This window comes from Mytilus edulis, chromosome 2 (genome assembly GCF_963676685.1).
Source record: "Mytilus edulis chromosome 2, xbMytEdul2.2, whole genome shotgun sequence".
Classification (NCBI taxonomy): Eukaryota; Metazoa; Mollusca; class Bivalvia; order Mytilida; family Mytilidae; genus Mytilus; species Mytilus edulis.
In genome coordinates, this window is record NC_092345.1 from 73,180,765 (window position 1) to 73,206,241 (window position 25,477).

The window sequence follows — 25,477 nt, forward strand, 5'->3', positions numbered from 1 at the left end:
TTTTTAGCGTACACATTTTACATTATAATAAAATTCATAAACATTTATGAATTACAATTAATATATATCTTTATTTTTATTCCTTATAAATATATTTTCTTTTAGGGCCGGATCGACTTTAAATATGGACCGGATCGACGTGGGGCCAGATCGACATGAAAGCGAACAAAACAAACAAAACAAACGAACAAACAAACAAACGAACGAACGAACGAACGAACAGACGGTACGACGGACCGACGGACCGACGGCACATCAGACAACAGTAAACCATAATACGACCGTAAACGGGAGTATAAAAACGAGAAGCGAGAAACACTTATGAACCACATCAACAAACGACATCTACTGAACATCTGACAGAGTCCTGACGGGAGGGATTGAACTTGATTTTCATATGATGAAAACAAAATCTTTCAATCAGTTTAATTGAGGTCTGGAACTGGCATGTCAGTAACTGCTAGTAGTCCTTTGTTAATAAATGTATCATTGTCATTTTGCTTAGTTTCTTTTGTTACATATTCTGACATCAGACTCGGACTTCTTTTAAACTGATTTTTACTGTGCGTATTGCTATGTGTTTCTTTTTTCTTCATTGGCTAGAGGTATAGAGGGAGGTTGAGATCTAACAAAACAATTTTTGCGCCTCTCCCAAATCAGAAGCCTTTGACCTTCGTAAGTCTTGTATGTTTATTTTTTTTTTAAATTGTATAGTTCATTTATATGTTTTGGAGTTTAGTGTGACGTCCATTTTCACTGAACTGGTACACTATTTTTTTTAGGGGCCAGCTGAGTACGATCTCCGAGTGCGGGATATTTTCGCTGCGTTGAAGACCAATTGGTCATGTTGGTGGCATTCGGCTGTTGTCTGTTCTTTAGTCGGGTTGTCGTCTCTTTGACATTTTCCCCATTTCCAATCTCAATTTTAGTTTAACTCAATCAAGAGTCATATTAACACAAGTAATCATACACTGAACGAATAAATTTGATCAATGATACAATGTAAATACTAAATTAATAAAATAAGGGATTAGATGTAAAAACAATTTCCGAAAAACAACCGTAATATCGAACAAAATGCCACTAAATAGAATAATATACACAGGTAAATGAAAATAATTTTGTAGTAAGGTATACAGTTTAAATGGAGAACGGAAATATTTTTTAAAGAATAAATAATTTTGTTGTTCATAGTACGAGAACAGAAGTGAATAGTCATACCATACCGGGTTCCAAGCCCCTGAATTCCACCGCACCTAAAGGGTCACCCAAAAGGAGGGGTTCCTAAATATAATATGCAATCTGTAATTTTATATGTTATGAGTGTCCGGTAGTCTGGTTCACAACAAAAAGAAGTTTTTAACGACCTTTACTGGCTATACAGCCCTTGCACGGTCGGTTCTCTTCTGGTTCTAATACATACACATCTATTCATCAGTATGTTCGAATTGAATGTTTGTTTGATGTTGAGAAGAAAAGGGGGAATATAAAACCGTAACATATATAGAATATATAAAATACATTGATGACTAACTTACACATAGACTTGTAAGTACTTTGGGTTATAAATATTGCCTTTATCTTTAGTCTCTTCTTCCAAATCCAACGCCTGACTCAAAAGGACGTCCGTCCAATCTAATACCCGTATATATTGACAACTGCATACAAGTAGCATGGTGTTGTTGTTTTTGTTATTCCGGCCGTCGGTGTTTCATATCCAAACACACTTATCCCTCACTGTATAACTATTACGTATAAGCTCACAGTCCACAGTTACAGTGGACAGAAAATACAGCATTTGCAAAACTGTGTTAGGGTTCCGCGTAACTCATTGTCTAGGCTTCTTTTGCTGTTGTCTATTTTGTCAGTGTGATAGCGGAATGCACAGATTTACAGTTAGTGAAATAAAAATCTAGGATGGTTTATGAATCTAATAATTGTTTTAAAAGCTTTAACTGCAAACTGTATCTAATATGTTACCTGGAAGGAAAACTAAGTCCATTTATAAGTAAAATACGGTTAATCTGAATCTATTTTTACAAAATTTACTTCTGGATACTATCTTAAGATCATAAAAGATCAGTCAAAGTTTTGTACTAATCCAGGATAGTTTAAGAAAGTTATTAAAAAATTTTAAACTTTAACCACAGAGTGAATGTATTGTTAATTGCAGAAAAACGAAGTCCATTTATAAGTAGGATACGGATCAACAGGAATTTTTGATTACTAAATTTACTTCAGGATACTATCTTATGATCATAAACAATTTTCTGTCCAAGATTGGGAGATATCCAGGATAATTTAAGAAAGTTATTAAAATTTTGAAAACTTTACCACACACAAAGTGAATATTTGTAGCCGCCGCTTCCGCCGATGACACCAACGACAAAATGTAGGATCGCTATGGCGACAGGCTTGACAAAAAACTCAGAAATGGATAGATTAAGTGTTGTTTATCTCTGGCAATAGATATCACCTAAAAAAAATGACTTGTAAATATTCACGGCAATCCATAAAAATATCTTATTTGTTTATTGGCTAATGAACTGTGAGAATCCGCAAGTTCTTTAAAAAAATATATGTAATTTAGTGTTTGCTATTACCCATTCATTCGGACATCTTTAATTGACAATAGAATTGTTATGTTGTGGTGTGTCGTGCCTTGCATGGTGTTGTTTTGTTGTGTTGTTTGCTGTTGTGTGCTGTATCATCGGACATTTTAATAGTATTAGATCTAGTATTATTTGATTGATGTTCATCATAGCAAATCGACAAAAATGGTTGAATTAACATCTGGAAAATTACTCACAATTACAAACAAACCAGTGCAGTTGGAAAAGTCTTAAGGTCTAGCATCTATGAGATATAAAAAAGTTAAATTCATTTTATTTTTTAAGAAAGATAATATTGGAATTCGATGGGCTTTTTTTAATTTTTTTTTATCACAATTGCAGATGGTGATAAAACAAAGAAACAAACTGGAGCTGGCATGTCAGTTAACTGCTAGTAGTCTGTTGTTATTTATGTATTATTGTCATTTTATTTATTTTCTTTTGTTACATCTTTTGACATCAGACTCGGACTTCTCTTGAACTGAATTTTAATGTGCGTATTGTTATTCTTTTACTTTTCTACATTGGCTAGAGGTATAGGGGGAGGGTTGAGATCTCATAAACATGTTTAACCCCGCCGCAATTTTGCGCCTGTCCCAAGTCAGGAGCCTCTGGCCTTTGTTAGTCTTGTATGATTTTAATTTTTAGTTTCTTGAGTATAATTCGGAGTTTAGTATGACGTCCATTATCACTACTATTATGCATATTTTAGGGGCCAGCTGAAGGACACCTACGGGTGCGGGAATTCTCGCTACATTGAAGACCCATTGGTTGCCTTCGGCTGTTGTTTGCTCTATGGTCGGGTGGTTGTCGCTTTGACATATTCACCATTTCCTTTCTCAATTTTATATGAACTACATTTGATACTGTCCACTCAAATGGCTTATACAGTCCTTTGACAGCCCTCGCACGGTCAGCTGTCCACTCAGCTAAGATAGTTCAGGGGTATATACCGCCATCTTGAATTGAACAATCACAGTACATAATCGATCTAGTTCCTAGCCCAAATCTGCAAATTTTGGCGACAGATTTTACAATTTATTGGTTACACTGTTTACCATAAAAAGAAAACTTAGTGACTCATTGCATTATTGAAAATGTTTTAACAAATACCAAATATTTGTGTTTTTAGAATCAATTTTTGTAAATAAGCCATTTAAGGGGAGATAGCTCTTACAGTACAAAATTTATACTGGACATATAGGGAAATTTTCATTTTTTACTTTAAGGAAGAAAACAAGTTTAAAAGCACCATTTTTTATTTTTATTTTCTTAAAATATGTTACAAAACCTATCTCTCATATTTTATTTCAAAATTCAGTGTTATAGATTTCTTTTTATGCACAAAAATGTGTTTTTTTCATGAACAATCTAAGCAAATTTTGGCAATTTTGAATGACTCGTACCTAGAAAAATAGCGCTGTGACCCATACTTTTTATTATTGTTTGAAAAAAGCATAGTAAAATCTTAATTCCCTTAAAATCTGTTATTGTGGTGAAGATATTTATTGTCCATATCAAACAATACAATACAAAAATACAATGTTACCTGAAAGGGGGCATCTCAAAGATTTAACCAAACTGAGTATATTTCACACTTTATGCACAAATGAGAAAAATATGCCCATCAAATCCAAAAAAAAACATTTTCTTTTTTAAATTCTATATATTTAGTGGAAGCTAGGACTTAAAACATTTAAACAGCACCGGTTTGCCTGTACCTCGAGTATATTTTGTGAACACTGCCATCTTTTTTTTTATGAAAGACTTGTAACTAAAAATCTGATATTTCAGAACATACAATATTGTTAGCAAAATAATTGTTTTTAAGGCAAATGGAAAATGACTTCATATTATTCTTTGGAAATTGATTGTTAGGGACGCATATCACATTTTAGTGTTGTTTTTTTTAATTCTTCGAAATCATCAAAAACTGAAATGATGAATCACAACAAAATGTTTCTTTCCTGCAATGTATAAATAAATTCAAAGTTCAAAGAGCCAGGTTTTGACCAAAAAACCTTGTGAATAAAGTTATCAAGATTCTGATCAAAATCAAATATTTACTAGTACATTTAAAGGACGCCAATTACTGACAAGATAGCTATCTTAAAAGAAGCACAGATTATAGCCAATCAATTCTGTATAATACTTTGTGAAAGAATGCTTTCAGTCATGCTTCTAAACTTGTTGACAGTGTAGTTGTACTGCTTATGATGAATACACATTCAAAGGCCTAAAGGAAAATATGGTTATACTATGCACCAAAATCAAAATATTAAACTATTGAAAACAGTAGTTATAATGAAAATCCTTTTAAAATATATATATAATGATATTACTGTAAATTCAGAAAATAATGTGAGGTTTTAAGTATTGGCAATAATGCGACTGGGTGACATGCACTACTTTCAACACTATTATGCTATTTGGTAACAGTCAGTTTTTACTGATGGAGGAAGCAGGTGTGCCCTCAATACATAATAGAATCATAACTAAATTAGCTCTCCACACCAGAAAATGTAATACAGAACTAGAACACATTTTTGTACTGGGGTCAGCTGACACACCTTTGGGTGCAGGATTTTCAGGAGAGATCCGTTGGCGCCAAAAATGCGTCCTTTTGTGCCACAACTTTTTTTTCCAATGCTTTGTTTGCACCACCTGTTTTAAAATTACATGGTATCATTTGCGCCAAAAATAAAACATACGAATGCGCCAATTAGAAGAAAAATGAATTCCCTCCACCTTTATTCTGACTTGGAACCGGCAGTTTACACGGCAAATGTTTCTTTTTCTGAAACATACTTTCTTCTTACTGCTGCTGCTAGAGTATTTCCTAATTTAATGTATGTAGTAGCTTGTAACTTCAATTTATTGTCCAAAAAGACAAACATTGAAGGATGAAATGCATAAAACAGTGCATTATAATTCCCCGTGGAATGCTTCTGCTCCATTACTATTTACGTCTTGCGGTAGATAGAGTTTCAGCCCATACGGATGGTGGGAGCAAAGCACTGTGTCATCAACGTATGTGGCTAAAACATAATCAGCAAAAGCTTATATTTTCTTCTGTTTTGGCATATCTTGTATCAAATATTCAGAAAAGCAATACGTTTTCTTCTCTCTCTGTACATGGATTGTCTACTCACGGCATTTCAAGTCATTTCTCTCCAGATGCTCATCTTCATGGTGATATATCTCTGATCATATGATACTTTTTAAGCCAAAAATAAGAATAAATATTAATCATTAATATTTATGATAGATATAAGTACAGGTAAATTGGCGCAAATGAGTTTCAATTATTGGCGCAAATGATACCCCTGAAAAACAGTAATTTGTGCAAAAGGACTGCTGCCGGATTTTCTGGCAGTAATGAAGAGAATGAAGACCCATTGGTGGCCTTTAGTTGTTTTGTTTTTTTGCTCTTAGGTTGGGCTGTTGTCTCTTTGACACATTCCCCATTTCTATTCTCAATTTTATTTGTCTTTTCTAGTAATACCTGTCTAACTTGACAAATTACAGGAAGAATAACCATTAATTCTCTTTGTTTATTCAAAAAGGAATATGTAAAATATACTGGATTTCAACTGTATACTTGTTGTCCCTATTTCAGACAAGAAAATTATTATCATATAAAACTGCAATTTTTAATAATACATTACTTTTAATATAAGGAAAGGACAAAAATAAAATAAAATGTTCAACCAAAGAAATTCATTCATAAATCTGAAAGAATATATTGTTGAAAACGGGGTAATTAAAATACTGTAATATTGTTATTACACAAATATGAATATATGTTTTTCTTAAAATGAAAAGAAAACAAGAGGTCTGAGAATCTAAAATATGACTAATTCTAGTATGTTTGTACATGAAATTAACTCAACAAGCTTAATATGCAGTTTTATGTAATAAACTGTTACAACATAAACAATTATAAAAAGCTGAACAGCTTATGAACTTATATGTTATATGCGTTTTTTAATATAAGATAGAAGTACAAGTTTGTTATTTCTGGGATATGTATCAAATTACACTGGACTAGTTGTAGATACAAATTTTCATGATATTCTACACATACTGTACCTAGAAAGTCAGCCTTGTTGGTAATGTTACTTCCATAGAAACTAATTAATACACTTACAAACAGGTAACGTAAGGGTACCCAAATTGCACCTATTTAGAAAAAATAGCAACGGAAATCTCACAAGATTTCCTAGAGACTCAACAATTTGTATTCTTATGATTTGATACTATGCACATCTTTCAACATAGGTAAACATATTGAGATATACACAAAACTTTCAGTCTTTATCAACAGATGGACTGTTTACTGAAAAAGCAAAATGTACGAAAACGTCACCATGCAACGTCATCAAAACGTCATATTTTTAAAATTAGCAAATACAATATATTATTAGTATCCATTTTGTAAAATATGCAGAGTAAGCATGGACTAATATCCAATTGTTCCAAATATTTGAAGAAATTAAACAAAAACTCGGTTGTTAGACTTTTGACGATGTGAATTTAAGCATGGATGCAATTTGGGTACTCCTCATTACAGAATCGTGGATAGTTTGGAGGTTGATTCAAACCCATTTTTTTATGACTCAATATGGATTAAAAATGAAATTGGTGTACCTATACAATAAAGAAGGAAAGGGCTACCAAATTAACCCAGGATGGACATTTTTTTCTTGATCATAAAACAACGTAGGTGAAAAAACTGTCAAAATAGGTGCAATTTGGGTACCGTCACGTTACAGGTTCATCGAATTTTTCACAAAATATACAATCATATATGTATTTACTCCTGAAAATATTCAATCCTAAAGTGTAAAAGGAATATCTTAACATTGATAAAATACTCAACAACAAAGTGTGAAGGAACTAGTCACCAAGTGTCACATTTTTTGTCTAAATCTTTCAGAAATAATTTAATATTCTAAAACACTGGATGATTATTCTTGTTCTCCAAATTGTTGATATAGATTTCACTTCATTTATTTCCTGTTTAACATTTTCTTTTTCAGATTTCACTTGATTGAACATTTTAAACTACAACCGAGGGTTGTAATGGGTGTACCTTCTTGACTACAACTGAGGATTGTAATGGGTATACCTTCTTGACTACAACCGAGGATTGTAATGGGTGTACCTTCTTGACTACAACCGAGGGTTGTAATGGGTGTACCTTCTTGACTACAACCGAGGGTTGTAATGGGTGTACCTTCTTGACTACAACCGAGGGTTTTAATGGGTGTACCTTCTTGACTACAACCGAGGGTTGTAATGGGTGTACCTTCTTGACTACAACCGAGGGTTGTAATGGGTGTACCTTCTTGACTACAACCGAGGGTTGTAAAGGGTGTACCTTCTTGACTACAACCGAGGGTTGTAATGGGTGTACCTTCTTGACTACAACCAAGGATTGCAATGGGTGTACCTTCTTGCCAAATGACGTAAAGGTCATTTTTGGTGCATGACTATAAAATGTACACTTTCTTTTAGGCCATAAAAAAATCAAAAATTTGACAAATCACGTTATTTTTTTTACAAAAAATAAAAATGATAATTATTTTAGGCCTCTGACAACTCATATGCCTGATGGTAAAGGGCATTCATACCCTCATAACTAGCCTGGCACATTTATAAGTGGACTTTCATGTCTTTAAATGACACAATATATATATAGTATCAAATAACTAATGATCAACTATTCTATGTCTTAACATTTATTCAAACATATTATCCCAAAGGAAAAGATAAATATAACTACACTAGTACTATTGTTAAATACTCCTCAGTAATATTTCAATCTAAAAACACATTTTCCTTGTAAAATCCACCACATTTGTAATGCCTTTATTATTAGTAATATTGAATAATTTTAGAAATCAATGTCTATCATTTAGACATAAATTATTATGTTTATTATCATAGAAATGCCCAAAATTAAACAAAAGTTGACACACAAAACTGTCTCATATGCTGCAACAGTTAAATTATTTACAGCAATTGAGGCCATGACAATATATACTCATCGCAACTTATCCAAATACAGTAATAAAACTAATTTTCATCATAGATTTATCCAAGGGCGATTTTCTAATAACAAAATTACACAAATGTAAGTCAACACTACAACTTTAAATTGGATCTTTTTGTACATAAATTCTTCAAATAATTATTTTAGGCCTCTGACAACTCATATGCCTGATGGTAAAGGGCATTCATACCCTCATAACTAGCCTGGCACATTTATAAGTGGACTTTCATGTCTTTAAATGACACAATATATATATAGTATCAAATAACTAATGATCAACTATTCTATGTCTTAACATTTATTCAAACATATTATCCCAAAGGAAAAGATAAATATAACTACACTAGTACTATTGTTAAATACTCCTCAGTAATATTTCAATCTAAAAACACATTTTCCTTGTATAATCCACCACATTTGTAATGCCTTTATTATTAGTAATATTGAATAATTTTAGAAATCAATGTCTATCATTTAGACATAAATTATTATGTTTATTATCATAGAAATGCCCAAAATTAAACAAAAGTTGACACACAAAACTGTCTCATATGCTGCAACAGTTAAATTATTTACAGCAATTGAGGCCATGACAATATATACTCATCGCAACTTATCCAAATACAGTAATAAAACTAATTTTCATCATAGATTTATCCAAGGGCGATTTTCTAATAACAAAATTACACAAATGTAAGTCAACACTACAACTTTAAATTGGATCTTTTTGTACATAAATTCTTCAAATAAGAGAAATCAGAAAAATAACTCCATGCAAATTTGACCAGAATAGGCTGAACACAACAATTTACTAAAAAAAATCTTAAAAATATTGTTATTACTATTTAACAACTTCTTTGCAAATAGAGGCCAAGCTCATGAAAAATAGGATAATATATGAATGTATTTCAAATTTTTGACCTCATTGCAAGAAAGATAACAACTTGGTCTCTTCCTCAGGGTTTCATAATCAGCAGGAAAATAAATTCAGTTGGGCATTTTTTCAAGAGAGTTTAAAGTTCAAATCATTAAAAGTAAAATTAAATTCTCTGAATATGTAACACACTGCAGGTCGTTATAAGTAACTTTTAAAAGTATTATCTAATACATAACAATCTACAGCTTAATACATACAATCTATATACATTAAAATAACTGTAACACTAGCGTTACTTATATAATCAAAATTATTATTATTTCAACAATAATATTAAACAGCAAGTTAAAGTGATTGTATAAATAATACAAAATGACACACTCTTTCAATTACACAAAATAATTTTTCACTCAATCAATCAATCAGTCACACTACCGTGAATTCATCATTATTCATGAGATACTAATTTTCATGGATTTGTGGATAACAGTGAACCACAAATTTAAATGTTCAAAGAATTTTAAAATTACTATAGGCTTTTACGTATCCTTTGGCAAAACCACAAAATCAGATATCCACAAAAAATGAAATTTCCTTCTATCAACTTTAACTAGAACCCACAAAAATATAAATGAATCCACAGTATACAATTTTCACATTAAAATCCATATTTTGAAGTAAAATTACAAGTAAATGACTTATGTTACATGTAGCAATTGTAAAGTTGCAATTAAAAGTAATATAATTATTTTCAAACCTTGATTTATTGTCATCTGAAATACTTATTAATTATATAAATATGTCATACTGAAAGAGCATGACTTTAATAATACATCATGTCCTTATATGTTCTTTATTATTTGGGTGATAAAAAATTTCATGGATTTTGAGAGAAATGTTAAATTATAAATGTCTATGTCCAACAGAATGCACAATTCCCAAAGAACAGAATGCAGAAACTGTCATAACTATTAAATATATATTTTTCTTTATAAGAACAGATATCAATTCTGCAATCCACATGCCTACCTGTATTAAATTGGATTTAGTCAATAACATTTACCATTACTTAATTTATAATTCATTAGTTTATAAAAAACAAAGAAAGATAAAGCATTCAAACTTATTCCCATATAACCTCTACAACCATTCAGTTAATATCATTTCACTAATACAGCAACAGTTATGTGCAGACCAGTGTATTCATGGAAACTGTAGACATTCCAGCTCCTAAGATATAGAGCATCCTCCTTGTTTTTCAGGAGTACCTCCACCCTCTGCCCTCTCTATAGCAGATACTATCTGTATAAATACTTCATTCACAGTCTACAAACATACAAATCATGAAACAATGAATATTCATAATTCTATAAACACAGAAACTCTAGTGTTAAATATGCATGCTTGGAATTTCTGACAGACAGGTGTCCAAATGATATTGTCTGTGTAATTTTGTGTAAATACGGCTTATCATTTTGAAGGTTAATGTCTGATCAATATTATTTTGTGAAGTACAAATTATGTTAAATTTTTAACAGGAGAGTGTTTACACGGCAAGCCTTTTTATTTTTCACCTCTTTCGATACTGCCTTTTTTTTAGTTTATTCTGACATTTTTTACATAAATTGATATCCTGCCTTTTTCTTTATGCAAAGTGTCTCATCATGCCTTTTTTTTACTCAAAACTCATATCCTGCCTATTTTTTTTCATTTTCATCCTAGCCTCCTATATTAACATTTCAGACATGTTTTTCCCTTGACCTATAGCCCACTTTATCATAACCATTTTTCTTAATTTTGACCCCAAATAATGATGATTTGATCGCCTATCTTCATAAACTTTTAGCTGATGAAATATGGAAGACGATGGCTGGGAGATCATCCTTGTGAAATTGGACAAGGACTTTAAGGTAGTATTGGTGTCTTTCTCCATCTTGGATTGTAAATAACAGAGAACCTTAGGTCCAGATTTATAATCAAATAAACAAAATTTGATGAGGAATGCAGATAACTAATGTGAATTTTCATTTCAATGAATAAATATATAAGATTTTAACTTATAAATATTAATATTTGTACAAGCTAAGATTATTTTTGCCTCATTTTTATTTTTTATTTGCATTTCAATTATAAGTAACTTAGAAATAGTTCATTTTCTGAAGTTCCGAAGGAATCTACATGAAATTTTCGATTTGAGCCGTGAAAAACATACTGTGATCCTATCTTTTCTTTTGATATTCTCAAAGCATTTCCTAAAAGCTATCTTCTCGTATCTTATTTTACAATTCTATTATTTAGTTTAGGATCTAATTTCACAATGATATTTTTCCTGTATAAAATGTGTCATTATGTCACAACCAGTAGCTTGAGAATATGTTTGTTGACCTATCATTTTTATCCTATTTTTGAACATGTCTCAATATATACTATGTTTTGGCACCGCTGTTATAGGTTAGGGGAAAGGTCTGAGATACAAACATGTTTAAACCATACACATTCTTATGAGGCGCCGTTTTACTATTTATTCCTTTTTTTCTGATATCAAAAAATATTTCTTGATATCAAAAAATTGAATTTCTGATATCAAAAAATTGAATTTCTGATATCAGAAAATATTTTTTGATATCAAAAAATATTTCTTGATATTAGGAATTCATTTTTTTGATATCAAGAAATTCATCATTTTTTGATATCAGGAATTCGATTTCTTGATATCAAAAAATAATCTTTATTCCTTGATATCAATAATTAGATTTTTTGATATCAGAAAATCATTTTTTGATATCAAAATATCCATTTTATGATATCAAGAAATAGATTTTCTGATATCAAATAATACTGACGATTATTTGATATCAAGAAATACATTTCCTGATATCAGAAAATGATTTTTTGATATCAAAAATTTGAATTCCTGATATCAAGAAATGATTTTTTGATATCAGAAAATAAGAAAAATGATTGCCCCCTGTGTGTCAATAAAAGCTTCCGAGCTCACCCATGAGATCTTACATTTGGTACAGTGTTTCGGTCTTGTTTAAGGAAAGAATATCACAGAGTTTGGCTTCATTAGTTATAAGAAGTTTTGTATGTTTGTGTATCTCACATATTAATTATTTTAAGGTTTGTAGTCAACAATTGAATTTCTTCATTGCAAGGTTTCTTTTATAAGCAATTATTTAGTTTCCTCTGAAACAGATTTGTTCCACTAGGTTTTTGTGAATTTAAGTATTTGGTAATATCGTTTTTTAGGTCTGTTTGGTATATAAAAATCAGGAGATGTGGTAGTATTGCCATTGAGACAACTATCCACAAAAGCCGGTTCAAATGCAGTTGATATAAGAAATTATGGGCAATAGTTCGGCCTTCAATAATGAGAAAACCCAATACCGTAAAGTCGGCTATAAAATGTCCCGGCATAAAAAATATGAAAAGATTTATTTAGAAAGCTAACGGCCTAATTTATAACAAAAAAATATTACGAAAAATAAATATGACAGACACGAACCAACGACAATTATACATCCTTACAGGCTTCTTACGTGGGACAGACACTTAACGAATGTGGCGGCCTGGGACACCAGTGTTTTGTCACAACATACTGTAAGAACAAACAATATATGTTTTTATTGGTATTAATATTGATTTTGTTATCAGTAAATTCAAAGCAAACTGAATATTATTGTCTTTTTGTATATTGGATATAGAAGTATCCGGCCACGTCCCCTCTGTGTAGTATTTGTATTTGTATTCATCTGATATGTTAAGCCTTTTTCAACTGATTTTTATAGTTCGTTCTCATGTTGTACTGTTACACCCCTGTCCTAGGTTAGGGGAGGGTTGGGATTCCGCTGACATATTTAACACCACCACCATTCTGTATGTATGTGCCTGTCCCAAGCCAGGAGCTTGTAATTCGGTGGTTGTCGTTTGTGTATGTGTAACATATTTTTTTTTCGTTCATTTTTGTTACATAAATTAGGCCGTTAGTTTTCTCGTTTAAATTGTTTTACATTGTCGTTTCGGCCTTTTATAGCTGTCCATGCAGAATGGGCTTTGCTCATTGTTGAAGGCTGTACATTGACCTATAGTTGTTAATTGTTGTGTGATTTGATCTCTTGTGGAGAGTTGTCTCATCGGCATTCATACCACATCTTCTTTTTTATATATAAAAATCAGTTGAAATGGTCTTTATTCATCAGATCGATACAAAGAACAAAAACAGCTAACAAAAACACACACCGGACGTGGAAGTATAACAATACCAAGAAGAAAATCGTATCTAAATCTTGAACACATCAATATATGTTTTCGATAAGTCAAGTTTTGTTAAACATTTTCCAGTATTTAGTTAATTCTTAGGTGGACTAATTCCTTCGATTGGGATTGTTCGAAAGTAAATACTGTGTTATGTTTTATAATAATTTCTAAAATCTTCAATATATTGTCTTGTTGTGCATCGGACTCGAATTTTGTGCTTAGTTTCAAATATTGTAAATTTTTCTAGCGACTTTAAAGTCTAAATCATGTTTATAAAACTTGAAATGTATAAGCATTTTGTTTTTGTAACAATGGACCTTTTGCCATAAATAAAATGCCAAATATCGCGTAGCGGTACATTCCACATAATAATTGGTATATCCGGAAACATTATTTCACATTTTTCCTGATGTTTGGGCTCATGGGTGAGTTTGAATGTTTTTATTGACGCACAGGGAGCCTTCATATATTCATTTATTTCTTATTTTCTGATATCAGAAAATGATTTTTGATATCAGAAAATGATTTTTTGATATCAGAAAATGATTTTTTGATATCAGGAATTCGATTTTTTGATATCACAAAATAATTTTTTGATATCAGAAAATCTATTTCTTGATATCAAAAAATAATTTTTATTTTCTGATACCAAAAATTCGAATTTCTGATATCAAAAAATAGATTTCCTGATATCAAGAAATGAATTTTTGATATCAGGAATTCGAATTTTTGATATCAGAAAATATGTTTTATTTCTTGATATCAAGAAATCGAATTGCTGATATCAAAAAATATAATTTTTGATATCAGAAAATCATTTTTTGATATCAGAAAATCATTTTTCGATATCAGAAAATAAGTAATAAATAGTAAAACGGCGCCTCATACATTCTTGAAGTGTCTTCCCAAGTCAGGAGTTTTTTACTTAGTGGTTGTAAATGGTCACTGTCTTATCATATTTGGTTTTTGTTTTTTAATTGTGGACTTTCAAATTATCGAGCCTTTTATAACTTGCTATACAGTATAAAATTTGCACATTGTTAATTACCTAAATCTACTTCATTTAGAATTTTTGAGATATTTTTCTAATTTGCAATCATACAACATCGTTTTATTCTTATATACAATATTTTGGAAGAATGATATGTTTGAAAACAAGTGAGGTTGAGAAGATAAATTTGTATATGAACTTGCCTGATATTCTTTTGCAGAAGTTTCCAAGAATTTCACATTCCATTCTGAAGCCAGTTTCTTTCCTTCATCCACTGACACCACTCTGTCATTTTGTAGATCATTTTTATTTCCTACCAGCACTACAGGTATACTACAACAACAAATAGAACCTGTTACTGCAAACATTTATTTCTATTATCCCGTACATTTGTTGCACACAAAATGATAAAAAATGTTGATTTAAATATATTATATGAATAAAAGAGACATACAAATCATAGCTAATATATTCTAAATACATGTATTTTCACATTTGTTAGCAACCACTGGACATTAATGGAATAAAAACTCTACAAACCTTTCACTTACAGTTTTATGCTTTATGGCAATAGTCCAGTGGCGGATCCAGAACTTTTCATAAGGGGGGCCCGCTGACTGACCTAAGGGGGAGGGGGCCTCTCCAGTCATGCTTCAGTGATTCCCTATATAATCAACCAAATTTTTCCCATGAAAGCCCCCCCCCCCCCCCCCCCCTGGATCTGCCTATGAATACTGTGGCAAATGGCAAATGAAGTATGATGTTGTTGTCTTCTACTGGAATGGGGAGTAACTTTATATTGACTCTAATTTGATCTTGTATAAGAAATCCCATCAATTCAGAACCTGTAAACATTATATTAACAAGACTTTTGTGTTCAACTTTAAATTATAACCTTTTAGATTCAATATAATAATTTACCAAAGCTGCTCGTAAAGCAGTCTGACTGAAATTTTTAAAATATTTTCTTTGAATGTTTATTTTATGCACAAATAAGTATTGTGTTTAATGTTCATAACATTCAGTTGAGGCAAACTAAAATTAGAGAACGGAAACCAAAATTAAGCAATTTTTTGTTTTATTTGTAAAGGGATATAACTCTAGAACAGTAAAATTCATACTGGATCTGTTTTGTGGTAATAAGCATTGTGATTCTTAACATTTGATTGAGCAATACTAAAGTTAGAGAATGGAAACCAATTTTGGGACGTATGTATGGGCAGACAAGGGTAAAACTAAATGCCCCTTAGTCAAAACTTACTTGGAAGATCCTTTCATATCTAACAGCTTATCATACACAATTTTAATCACATCAAAACTGAAAATATACAAAGAAATATCAAATTAAAACAGCAACACTGTGTCATCAGCTTTAAACAAGTTTTTAAATGGTAAAGCTGAGGTCAACTCTTGAAAAGTTTTATAAATTCTATAATTGTTTGATTGAGCTTTATAAAATATTGTAACGTGTCCGCCTCGTGTGAAATCTGCAACTTTCGAAATGTAATAGACTCGGAAGAAGAACCTCTTGTGTATATGCTACTCTTTTGTAATAGCGGGGAGGAGTGTAACTGAGTAACAGGACTGGATCCCTGAACACTGTTTTTACATTCGGGCAGTGCTCAACGGACTCAGTTCCGATGTTGACATATTTTGGCTAAAATTAGTAATACCAATTGAAGTTAATTATTTAATTTATGAGACAAATATTTTATGATGTTATAAGATATTATGTTATTAACTTCAACAAATGTAACTGATTACTTAATATTTTAATAGTCACCAAGATTAAGCAAGCAAATCGTAGGGATGTTCCTGGTCAAACAATACAAATAATATCAATACTTAACAATATAATAGAAAAATGACTAGCTTTGAACTATTATATCCTAACTTAGAAAATCGGCGGAATTACAATTAAGTATGATGTGTTCCTAAACTATGTAATAATCGAACGCGTATAGAGAAACAATAGAGACCTTTTCAATAGATCTGTATAGCTATTTGCTATTGGATACCTAAATTACACGTTTCTCTGAATACCTTTTCGTATAGAAATCGGATTAGAAAGCATAAACTTTTATACCAAAAATATGTATGGAAGTATTGTGTGAATATGCCGGAAGGTCACGTAGACCGTTAATAGTTCTTTAAAACTGAATAGTGTCTTTTATTTTATAATTAAATTAAAGACTCTGGTAACGAGTCGTTAAGTATATTACGTCAACAGAAATTGAGTCAGAATATTGACTTTAATGACTCGAAAAAGCCTTTTAAATAAGCTAACCTTGAAATTTATCACGTTGTTTTTATAATGGAAAAGGTCAGAAAGACTCCTAAAGTTGCTTTTATTATAGCAGTTAGAAGTAGGCTTTTGGCTAGCTGTTGCCTTATGCCCAGTTGAACCACAACTGAAACAATGCAAAACGCACGCTCTTTTATACCTAAATTTCGACTAGAAAATGACGTTTCGACTCTAAAAGACTCGAAACGTTACGTCTTTGACACGTTTAACGACAATCGATACTTGATTTACGGCAATTGTACTGGAATGACAAAGTTGACCTTTCAATGTAAACAATCGTACAAAATTGATTGACCAGGTATCCCTACGAAGTAATGATAAATGTGCATGATATAGAGATAATGTTACATGTAAAATCATCTTAACAATGACGTTTCAAATCACGGAAATAATCAGAAAGATACAAAACAGGTAAGAGCATGCTTTGACTTTTACGTTACATTTGACGTCCATAATTACTAGAAGGTTATCTGTTTTTAAACAGTTTCTATGCATATGATTATATATATATGAATATCATTAAAAAGAAAACTTGGTGACTAAAACTGAACATGACCTGTTAAAGAACGGTATAGTTAAGAAAAGGGGGGAACAGTGTAAACGCTAAAACGTTACAATATGTATTGTCTCAATCCAACAAATCTCCATTCCTTGTTTATGGGATCCCTAAATGTGACTTTTAAATGCATCTTAAGCCCAGCTACCAAGAGTGAAGCAGACACTGCTAACCCTTAAGGGCACTGTAAGTGCTACTGTGAATAGCAAGCTCAAATTCTTCCTTTGCAAGGCAAAACAACACATTTGCCTAACCAGATGCTCCGCAGGGCGTAGCTTTATACGACAGCAGAGGTTGAACCCTGAACGGTTAGGGCAAGTATGGACACAACATTCAAGCTGGATTCAGCTCTAAATTTGGATTGTGATTAAATAGTTGACACAGCATAGGTTTCTGACACAGAATGAATGTGTTCTAATGAACTTAAAATTTTTGTTTCTCTTAGAGCAATTCACTATGCTGTTGAATATTAATCCTCTCAAAAAAATGTTTGAAGAAATTTTCTTTTTTATTTATGAAATTTCAAATGAGAAAAATTGAACCCAATTTTTTTAATCACATCCCCCTTTCCCTTATTCCAAAACTAATCTCAATTAAAATTTCTAATGGAGTTTGCAACAATAACTACTCATTTAAATACATCATAAAATATTAAGATGTAAAAAAACTGCTTGTTATCACTGAATGGTAAAGATTATTTTAATTTATCAGTTGGTAGTAAAAAGTGAATATACATTGTATATTGTATATAACAAAGATTTAAGTTGATTCTGGACAAAGAAAGATAACTCCAATTAAAAAAAAATCTTGCTATTGCACAATATTTTGCAATTAGATATTTCTTGCTTACTATTCTGGACAAAGAAAGATAACTCTAATTAAAAAAAAATTTGATATTTCACAATATTGTGCAATTAGATATTTCTTGCCATTGCGCAATACTGTGCAATTGAAAAGACTTGCTATTACACAATACTTAATATAATAATTTTAGATCCTGATTTGGACCAACTTGAAAACTGGGCCCATAATAAAAAATCTAAGTACATTTTTGGATTCAGCATATCAAAGAACTTCAAGATTTCAATTTTTGTTAAAATCAGACTAAGTTTAATTTTGGACCCTTTGGACTTTAGTGTAGACCAATTTGAAAACAGGACCAAAAATGAAGAATCTACATACACAGTTAGATTTGGAATATCAAAGAACCCCATTTATTCAATTTTTGATGAAATCAAACAAAGTTTAATTTTGGACCCCGATTTGGACCAACTTGAAAACTGGGCCAATAATCAAGAATCTAAGTACATTTTTAGATTCAGCATATCAAAGAACCTAACTGATTCATTTTTTGTCAAAATCAAACTAAGTTTAATTTTGGACCCTTTGGACCTTAATGTAGACCAATTTGAAAACGGGACCAAAAGTTAATAATCTACATACACAGTCATGACAGTTAGATTCAGCATATCAAAGAACCCCAATTATTCAATTTTGATGAAATCAAACAAAAGTTTAATTTTGGATCCTTTGGGCCCCTTATTATGTTGGGACCAAAACTCCCAAAATCAAACCCAACCTTTCTTTTATGGTCATAAACCTTGTGTTTAAATTTCATAGATTTCTATTTACTTATACTAACATTATGGTGCGAAAACCAAGAAAAATGCTTATTTGGGTCCCTTTTTGGCCCCTAATTCCTAAACTGTTGGGACCTAAACTCCCAAAATCAATACCAACCTTCCTTTTGTAGTCATTAACATTGTGTTTAAATTTCATTGATTTCTATTTACTTAAACTAATGTTATTGTGCGAAAACCAAGAATAATGCTTATTTGGGCCCTTTTTTGGCCCCTAATTCCTAAACTGTTGAGACCAAAACTCCCAAAATCAATCCCAACCGTTCTTTTGTGGTCATAAACCTTGTGTCAAAATTTCATAGATTTCTATTAACTTAAACTAAAGTTATAGTGCGAAAACCAAGAAAATGCTTATTTGGGCCCTTTTTGGCCCCTAATTCCTAAAATGTTGGGACCAAAACTCCCAAAATCAATACCAACCTTCCTTTTGTGGTCATAAACCTTGTGTTAAAATTTCATAGATTTCCATTCACTTTTACTAAAGTTAGAGTGCGAAAACTAAAAGTATTCGGACGCCGGACGACGACGACGACGCAGACGCCAACGTGATAGCAATATACGACGAAAATTTTTTCAAAATTTGCGGTCGTATAAAAAGGAATGAGTAGTCATAAAGTATTGGTATTATTTTACCCCTTGACTAAATAACTGTTTTCATTAACAGACTGCATAAATTCAATAAATAGTAATAGTTGATGATGGAGATGGATAAGAAAAGAAACACAGAATCACAGCTCACTCAATCATATTAGTAACCATTATGTGTTTAGGTAATAGCCTATATTTTGTGTGCTTCTCAAAGTTAATAAGTTCCTTTCAATTTTTATGTCAAAACATACCTATTGCAACATTCAGTGAAATTTGATCAAACAAGATATTTGCTGCACCAAGCATACTCTAAAAGAATGCTGAATCAAAACTTACCTTTTACGAGAATTTACTGAATACACTAAAACGTAACCATCTACAGAAATATAATAACTCTGAGGTAGAATAGAATATTCATCCTGTAAAAAAGATTATAAAATAATATGAATTATTATGTTCAATCATAGACGGCAAATGATTACTAAATTTCTTTCAGATTTTAATTCCATTCAATAAAAGTATACGTATATACAAAACCAGATGCTCAACAGGGCGCAGCTTTATATGACCGCAGATTGAACCCTTAACGGTTTGGGCAAGTATTGACATAACATTCAAGCTGAATACAGCTCTGAATTTGGATTGTGATTAAATAGTTGACACAGCATAAGTTTCTGACACAGAATGAATGTGGTCTAATGAACTTAATTTTTTTTTTTGCTTTTGAGCAAATAACTATGCTGTTGAAAATTAATCCTCTCAAAGAAAAAACAATTTTGTTATTTTGTTCATGAACTTTTGCAGACATAAATGTATTTATAATTCTTTTACTCTAATCCTATCCAAAAAAATACCAAAAACAACTTTTTCTCAAGGAGAATGTATAATTTTACAGAATCAAAACAGAAAATTAAAGTACAATTGGGCATAACAACAATCTAACTTTGATCAATGCACAGAGTTATCTAATATCACTTTTATAATAATTTTCACTGAATAGAAGCGAGCCTTGTGTAACCAACCTGTCCTGCTGTGTCAACAACTTCTAAGGCATACTCTTGTCCTTTTATCTTTAGATTCTTGTGGAAGGCTATAAAATACAAAACAGGAAACTTTATTATTGTATATTCAGTGCAATTTTGGTTAAATTTATTTGTGATACAGATGTTCCGATTTTAAAATATTTTACCGATAAATGTCCTTCACACAAAACTTGTTAACTTGCGTTTGTGAATTTACATTATTTTTCCTTTTAACAAAGTATTAATTGTTGTAATTAAACTTCAAAAATTGATAAAATCTGATATGCTTTTAAACATTTCATTTAATACTACCCAGGGTTCTCACAAGGATATCTTTAGGGTGAATTCGGGGATTCATCTCTTTTCATCATATTGAACATTTGCTAGTTTGTAAATGATTTACTACAACTATTATAATAATCCTCAATATTCCAGTGGTTAGGTTTGTTAACTGTGATCATTTCACTGATTAAACTTTATTTACACTGATGTAAAGCTCAAGACCAACAGCTGATCCAGATAAGAATTATTTGAGTTACAAATGTAATATTATAAGACCTTACCAAAATCAATTGAGCCTCACTTCTGCAAAAAGAGATGAGCTCTACTCTAGGACTTCAAATAATGTTAGCGAAAACCCTGATTACAATTTGGAATATGAGATTGGAGTTTCATACTTACTGTTTTCTATTGTTGGATCATATGAATCAACAAACTGTTTTTCTATAAACTGAATGGTAACTGATGATTTTCCTACAATATAAAACATAAAACGATAATAAAGACAATAGCCAATAATTACAGCATGGTAAGATTTTATTCTGGTTTACATGTTTCGCCAACAAGCGTAGTGTCTTGAGGACAATATAACATTAGAAATCAAACAGTGAAGTACAAAAAATAATGTTACAATAAAGGTTGTTATGACAAAGTTACAGATATAAATAGAAAGTGAAATAACAGTGTTCTAGCTACAAAGTTTGAACATGGCGCAGCACTGGCCCTTTTTTATTGAAGGCCATGCCTTTTATCTGCTGTTTTCTCAAGGGCCCCGCCGTTTTTAGCACTAAAATCTAGCATTTTCTGCCTTTGAAATGCTGGCAAATTTGTAATTCTTCTATGAACAGAAAGTTCAGTTAGCTGTGTAAACTCTCTAAAAAAGTGCATATCTTCACCTGACAGCTTTGGTGTCAAACACATTGGTAATTAACACCAATTACCTTAGGCTTTAAGTAAATAATAATTTATGTATTTCAAAAATGTTTGACAAACAAATTTGATTTATTTCCTCTTTTATATCACCTTTCACGTTATACTCCTTACATTAATGTTCTTTTTCGTAAAAAAAACCCAAACTTTAATAAATTGAATGCAAATGCATATCAGATACATGTATTACTTTAAGGTTTATGTACCCTTCTGTAGCCATTTTTGTACGAATTTTTCAAACCTCAATTGTATCAAAACTGAAGATATAATAAATAATAGAGATAGGCCATTTAGTACATGTTCCAAGGGGAAACTTGATGCAAAGCAATATTTTTTACTGTTTCATTGCATTTGATAGAAAAAGAGGATTTTGTGGCAAATAAATCAAGATTTTTATAGAAAATCCACAGCCTTTAATACAGAGAATTTTGTTATAAAATTTGAAACATAAATTACTCACTTGATTTTCTATGATGTGCTAGTGTTTATTTTTTACAAAAAGTTCTAAGTAACCTGTAAATTCCAAAACACCTCGTGCTGAGTCACTAAAGTCGAGCGCACCCTAAAAGGTGTACTTGATTTTGGCCATATTTATACTTGTCTTAACCAATAACTACATTTATAAACTTGTTTTAAGGAAATCAATGCTAGCACTGCATGCAATAATCCTATATCTATCAGTCATCACATTGCCAAATATGAGAGTACAAGGATAAAGGCTGTGGATTTTCTATAAAAATCTTGATTTATTTGCCACAAAGTCCTCTTTTTCTATTAAATGCAATGGAACAGTAAAAAATAATGCTTTGCATCAAGTTTCCCCTTGGAATATGTACAAAATGGCCTATCTCTATTATTCATTATATCTGTAGTTTTGATACAATTGAAGTTTGAAAAGTTCGTACAAAAATGACTACAGAAGGGTACATAAACCTTAAAATATTTTTTCACCGGAATTTCTTAATTTTACCTAAAAAATTAACATTTTGAAAATTATTTGTTTCATCTTAATTTTCATTTATAACTGATCTATCAAGTGGATTGAAGGAATACTAGTTATACATTTTATATTGCAGTTTTTATAAGATGAAGTATGAATTCCTAATTGGTGACAAGGTCCTCTAAAACTTCCATAGTCGCCAATTAGGAATAAACACTTCATCTTATCACAGTGGTCTCGCTAGCCCGAAATAGAAGGGCGCCGCGCCCTGGGTGCCCTCAGCCGCGCCCTGGGTGCCTTCATCCGCGCCCTTCTGCCCTGACGTCTTTTTCCAAAATTATCTTGCGCCGTTTTGGTAAAATTTTGTTTCATCGATTTCTGATCTCCAAATTAATTACATATATGACACCTGTGTGATTGCCCCCAGGTTAATCATGTCATTACAATCAATTACAATGATAAAGACTTCAAAGGTGTTAATACAAATGTAACTAGGTAATTTAATTAGGACAATGTATCTTTTTGTCATACTTTTGATGAATGTGTCAACGAGTGTTTAGCTTGGAGTGTGTTTAGCTTGGGTCGGCATTTTCGATCTCTAAGTCACAATGATTATCATACATGTGATGGACTTTGAAACTCAGATCAGGAGATTGGGAAATTTTGGTCAGATTAGGTCTCAGATCAGGAGTTTTTTACCGACATAAATTTTGTTGTAAATGTAAACGTGTGATGTCAAAATTGTCTTTCAAAGTGGTTTTTCTGCAACTTTCCATCTGAATGTAACATGTTTATACAAAATGTAGTACCCTTATACTTTTAAATTTTCTTTATCTTTATTCTATCTAACAACTTTTTTTTCCAGAACATTTGTTAATATCATACTTTTATCTTTTGTTTATGCTTTAATCATTATGAAATTCACTGCAAAATGATTTATTTTGTCATATCATTAATTTTTCCTTTTTAGGTATGTTTATTTTCTATTGAATGTTTCCTTTATAAGCAGCCATTTTAGCAAAAGGGTCCACAAAAACCTTAACCAAAACTTGATTTTACCATAGTTCCTAAGTTATATTCTTATTAATTATGAGGCATAAATAATTGCCCTTTTTCAATGACATTCATGCAAAAATTGCCTTTTTTCTGACTAGCACCTTGCCCTTTTAAAATCCTGGCTAGAACACTAAATAAGAATCTAGTTACATGTAAGTTAAAAGTTAAAGTAAGTCAATAAAGTTATTTATCAATGTCGTTAGCCGCTATTCTCACACGTCTGTGTAGTTGATTTCAGGGAGCTCAAGGTTTCTAGTGGCATTTTTGTAGAAATGATGATAGTGGACCATAAAATGTCAGTTCATTTCTAAATTGGACAACACCCCACTGGCCATCCAGTTACAATACAAATGTACATCTTATTGCTATTTTTCATCCATTACTGGACATCACAAAAGTTCCCATAAAATTTTGACGTAATAAAAGAAAATATCTGAACTCACAATAGAAAAGTGATTAATGTATGTCAAAAGTTTGAGCGGGATAGACTTTTAAATAGCGATAAGGTGTATTCAACTGGCTTCGCTCTGAGGGATGTCATGATGTTCAGCATCAAAGTTCCAGTATAAAACATCAAAAGGCTAACAGGGAGTACTTGCTTCCTTCAGTAATTTGTAAGGTGTTTTACATTTTGTCATATGAAGGTATACCAATTGGGATGTAAGATGAATGGGGTATACGATTTACTATCAAAATATCTGGGCACTGCTACAAATGTACATTTTTTTAGATTCAACGAAAAGAAAATTTATATGATACAGAGAAACCAACCAACAGATCTGAAGCCCATTAAAGCTATTCTTTTTTGTTTTGCTGCCATTTCTGTTGATCACAACATATAAAAGGACAAGGTCTGTTTTTTGTGAATGTAAACACGTTTGTTTTTGTTTTCAAACCATGTCAATGTCGCATTGCAAAATTATATTGACTTCCGGTTCTTATTGTTTTTCCGAGTTACGTCCCCTTGATAAGTGAAAAGGACAAGTCGCCCTATTCTCGACTCGACCTTTTCTTTGTCAAACACAGAAGGTTCGAATCATATATGAATAACGTAACGATCTTGCAACTTGACATCGATATATTATATCACTAAGTTTTTACGTACTCCCTGATTCAGTATTTTCAAAGAAATAAATTCTTCTCAAGTTTTGTAATTTATTTGGGATGCAAAAGTGTTGTCACAGGGACTTTCTATACTGACTAACAGAAAGTCCCTGGTTAACCGAATCAGATTTTGTATGAAATCGCTTTATTGGAAAATGTGTGCATGATCAACTCTTTAAAATACCATCATAGTAAAATAACAAAGAGAAGCCGTGATTCATTTTTACAATTACATGTTTATGCTAACATGCCTGCCTAC

At 31.4% G+C, this 25,477-nt stretch overlaps 1 protein-coding gene across 1 annotated transcript; it reads right to left on the reverse strand.

Annotated features, from left to right (window-relative positions):
• Positions 1-8,955: 8,955 nt before the first annotated feature.
• Positions 8,956-25,069, reverse strand: LOC139512891 (GTP-binding protein Rheb-like). Its single transcript, XM_071300843.1, has 7 exons — positions 24,886-25,069; positions 21,591-21,662; positions 20,910-20,977; positions 20,224-20,306; positions 16,060-16,116; positions 15,002-15,131; positions 8,956-10,873 (listed from the first exon to the last, which is right to left on the reverse strand). Exons 1-7 carry the CDS (start codon positions 24,932-24,934, stop codon positions 10,778-10,780), a joined length of 555 nt encoding a protein of 184 aa, XP_071156944.1. The 5' UTR covers positions 24,935-25,069; the 3' UTR covers positions 8,956-10,777.
• Between the last annotated feature and the right edge of the window lie 408 nt (positions 25,070-25,477).

Bases quoted from the DNA above. Each gene is read 5' to 3' on its own strand.
- LOC139512891 (XM_071300843.1), bottom strand. From the start codon at position 24,934: ATGGCAGCAAAACAAAAAAGAATAGCTTTAATGGGCTTCAGATCTGTT. The intron at 15,132-16,059 runs GTAAGTTTTGAC...TTGTTGTTGTAG, and splicing joins GATATGAAAGGATCTTCCAA to TATACCTGTAGTGCTGGTAG. The intron at 10,874-15,001 runs GCAAGTTCATAT...GTATGTTTGTAG, and splicing joins CTTCTGCAAAAGAATATCAG to ACTGTGAATGAAGTATTTAT.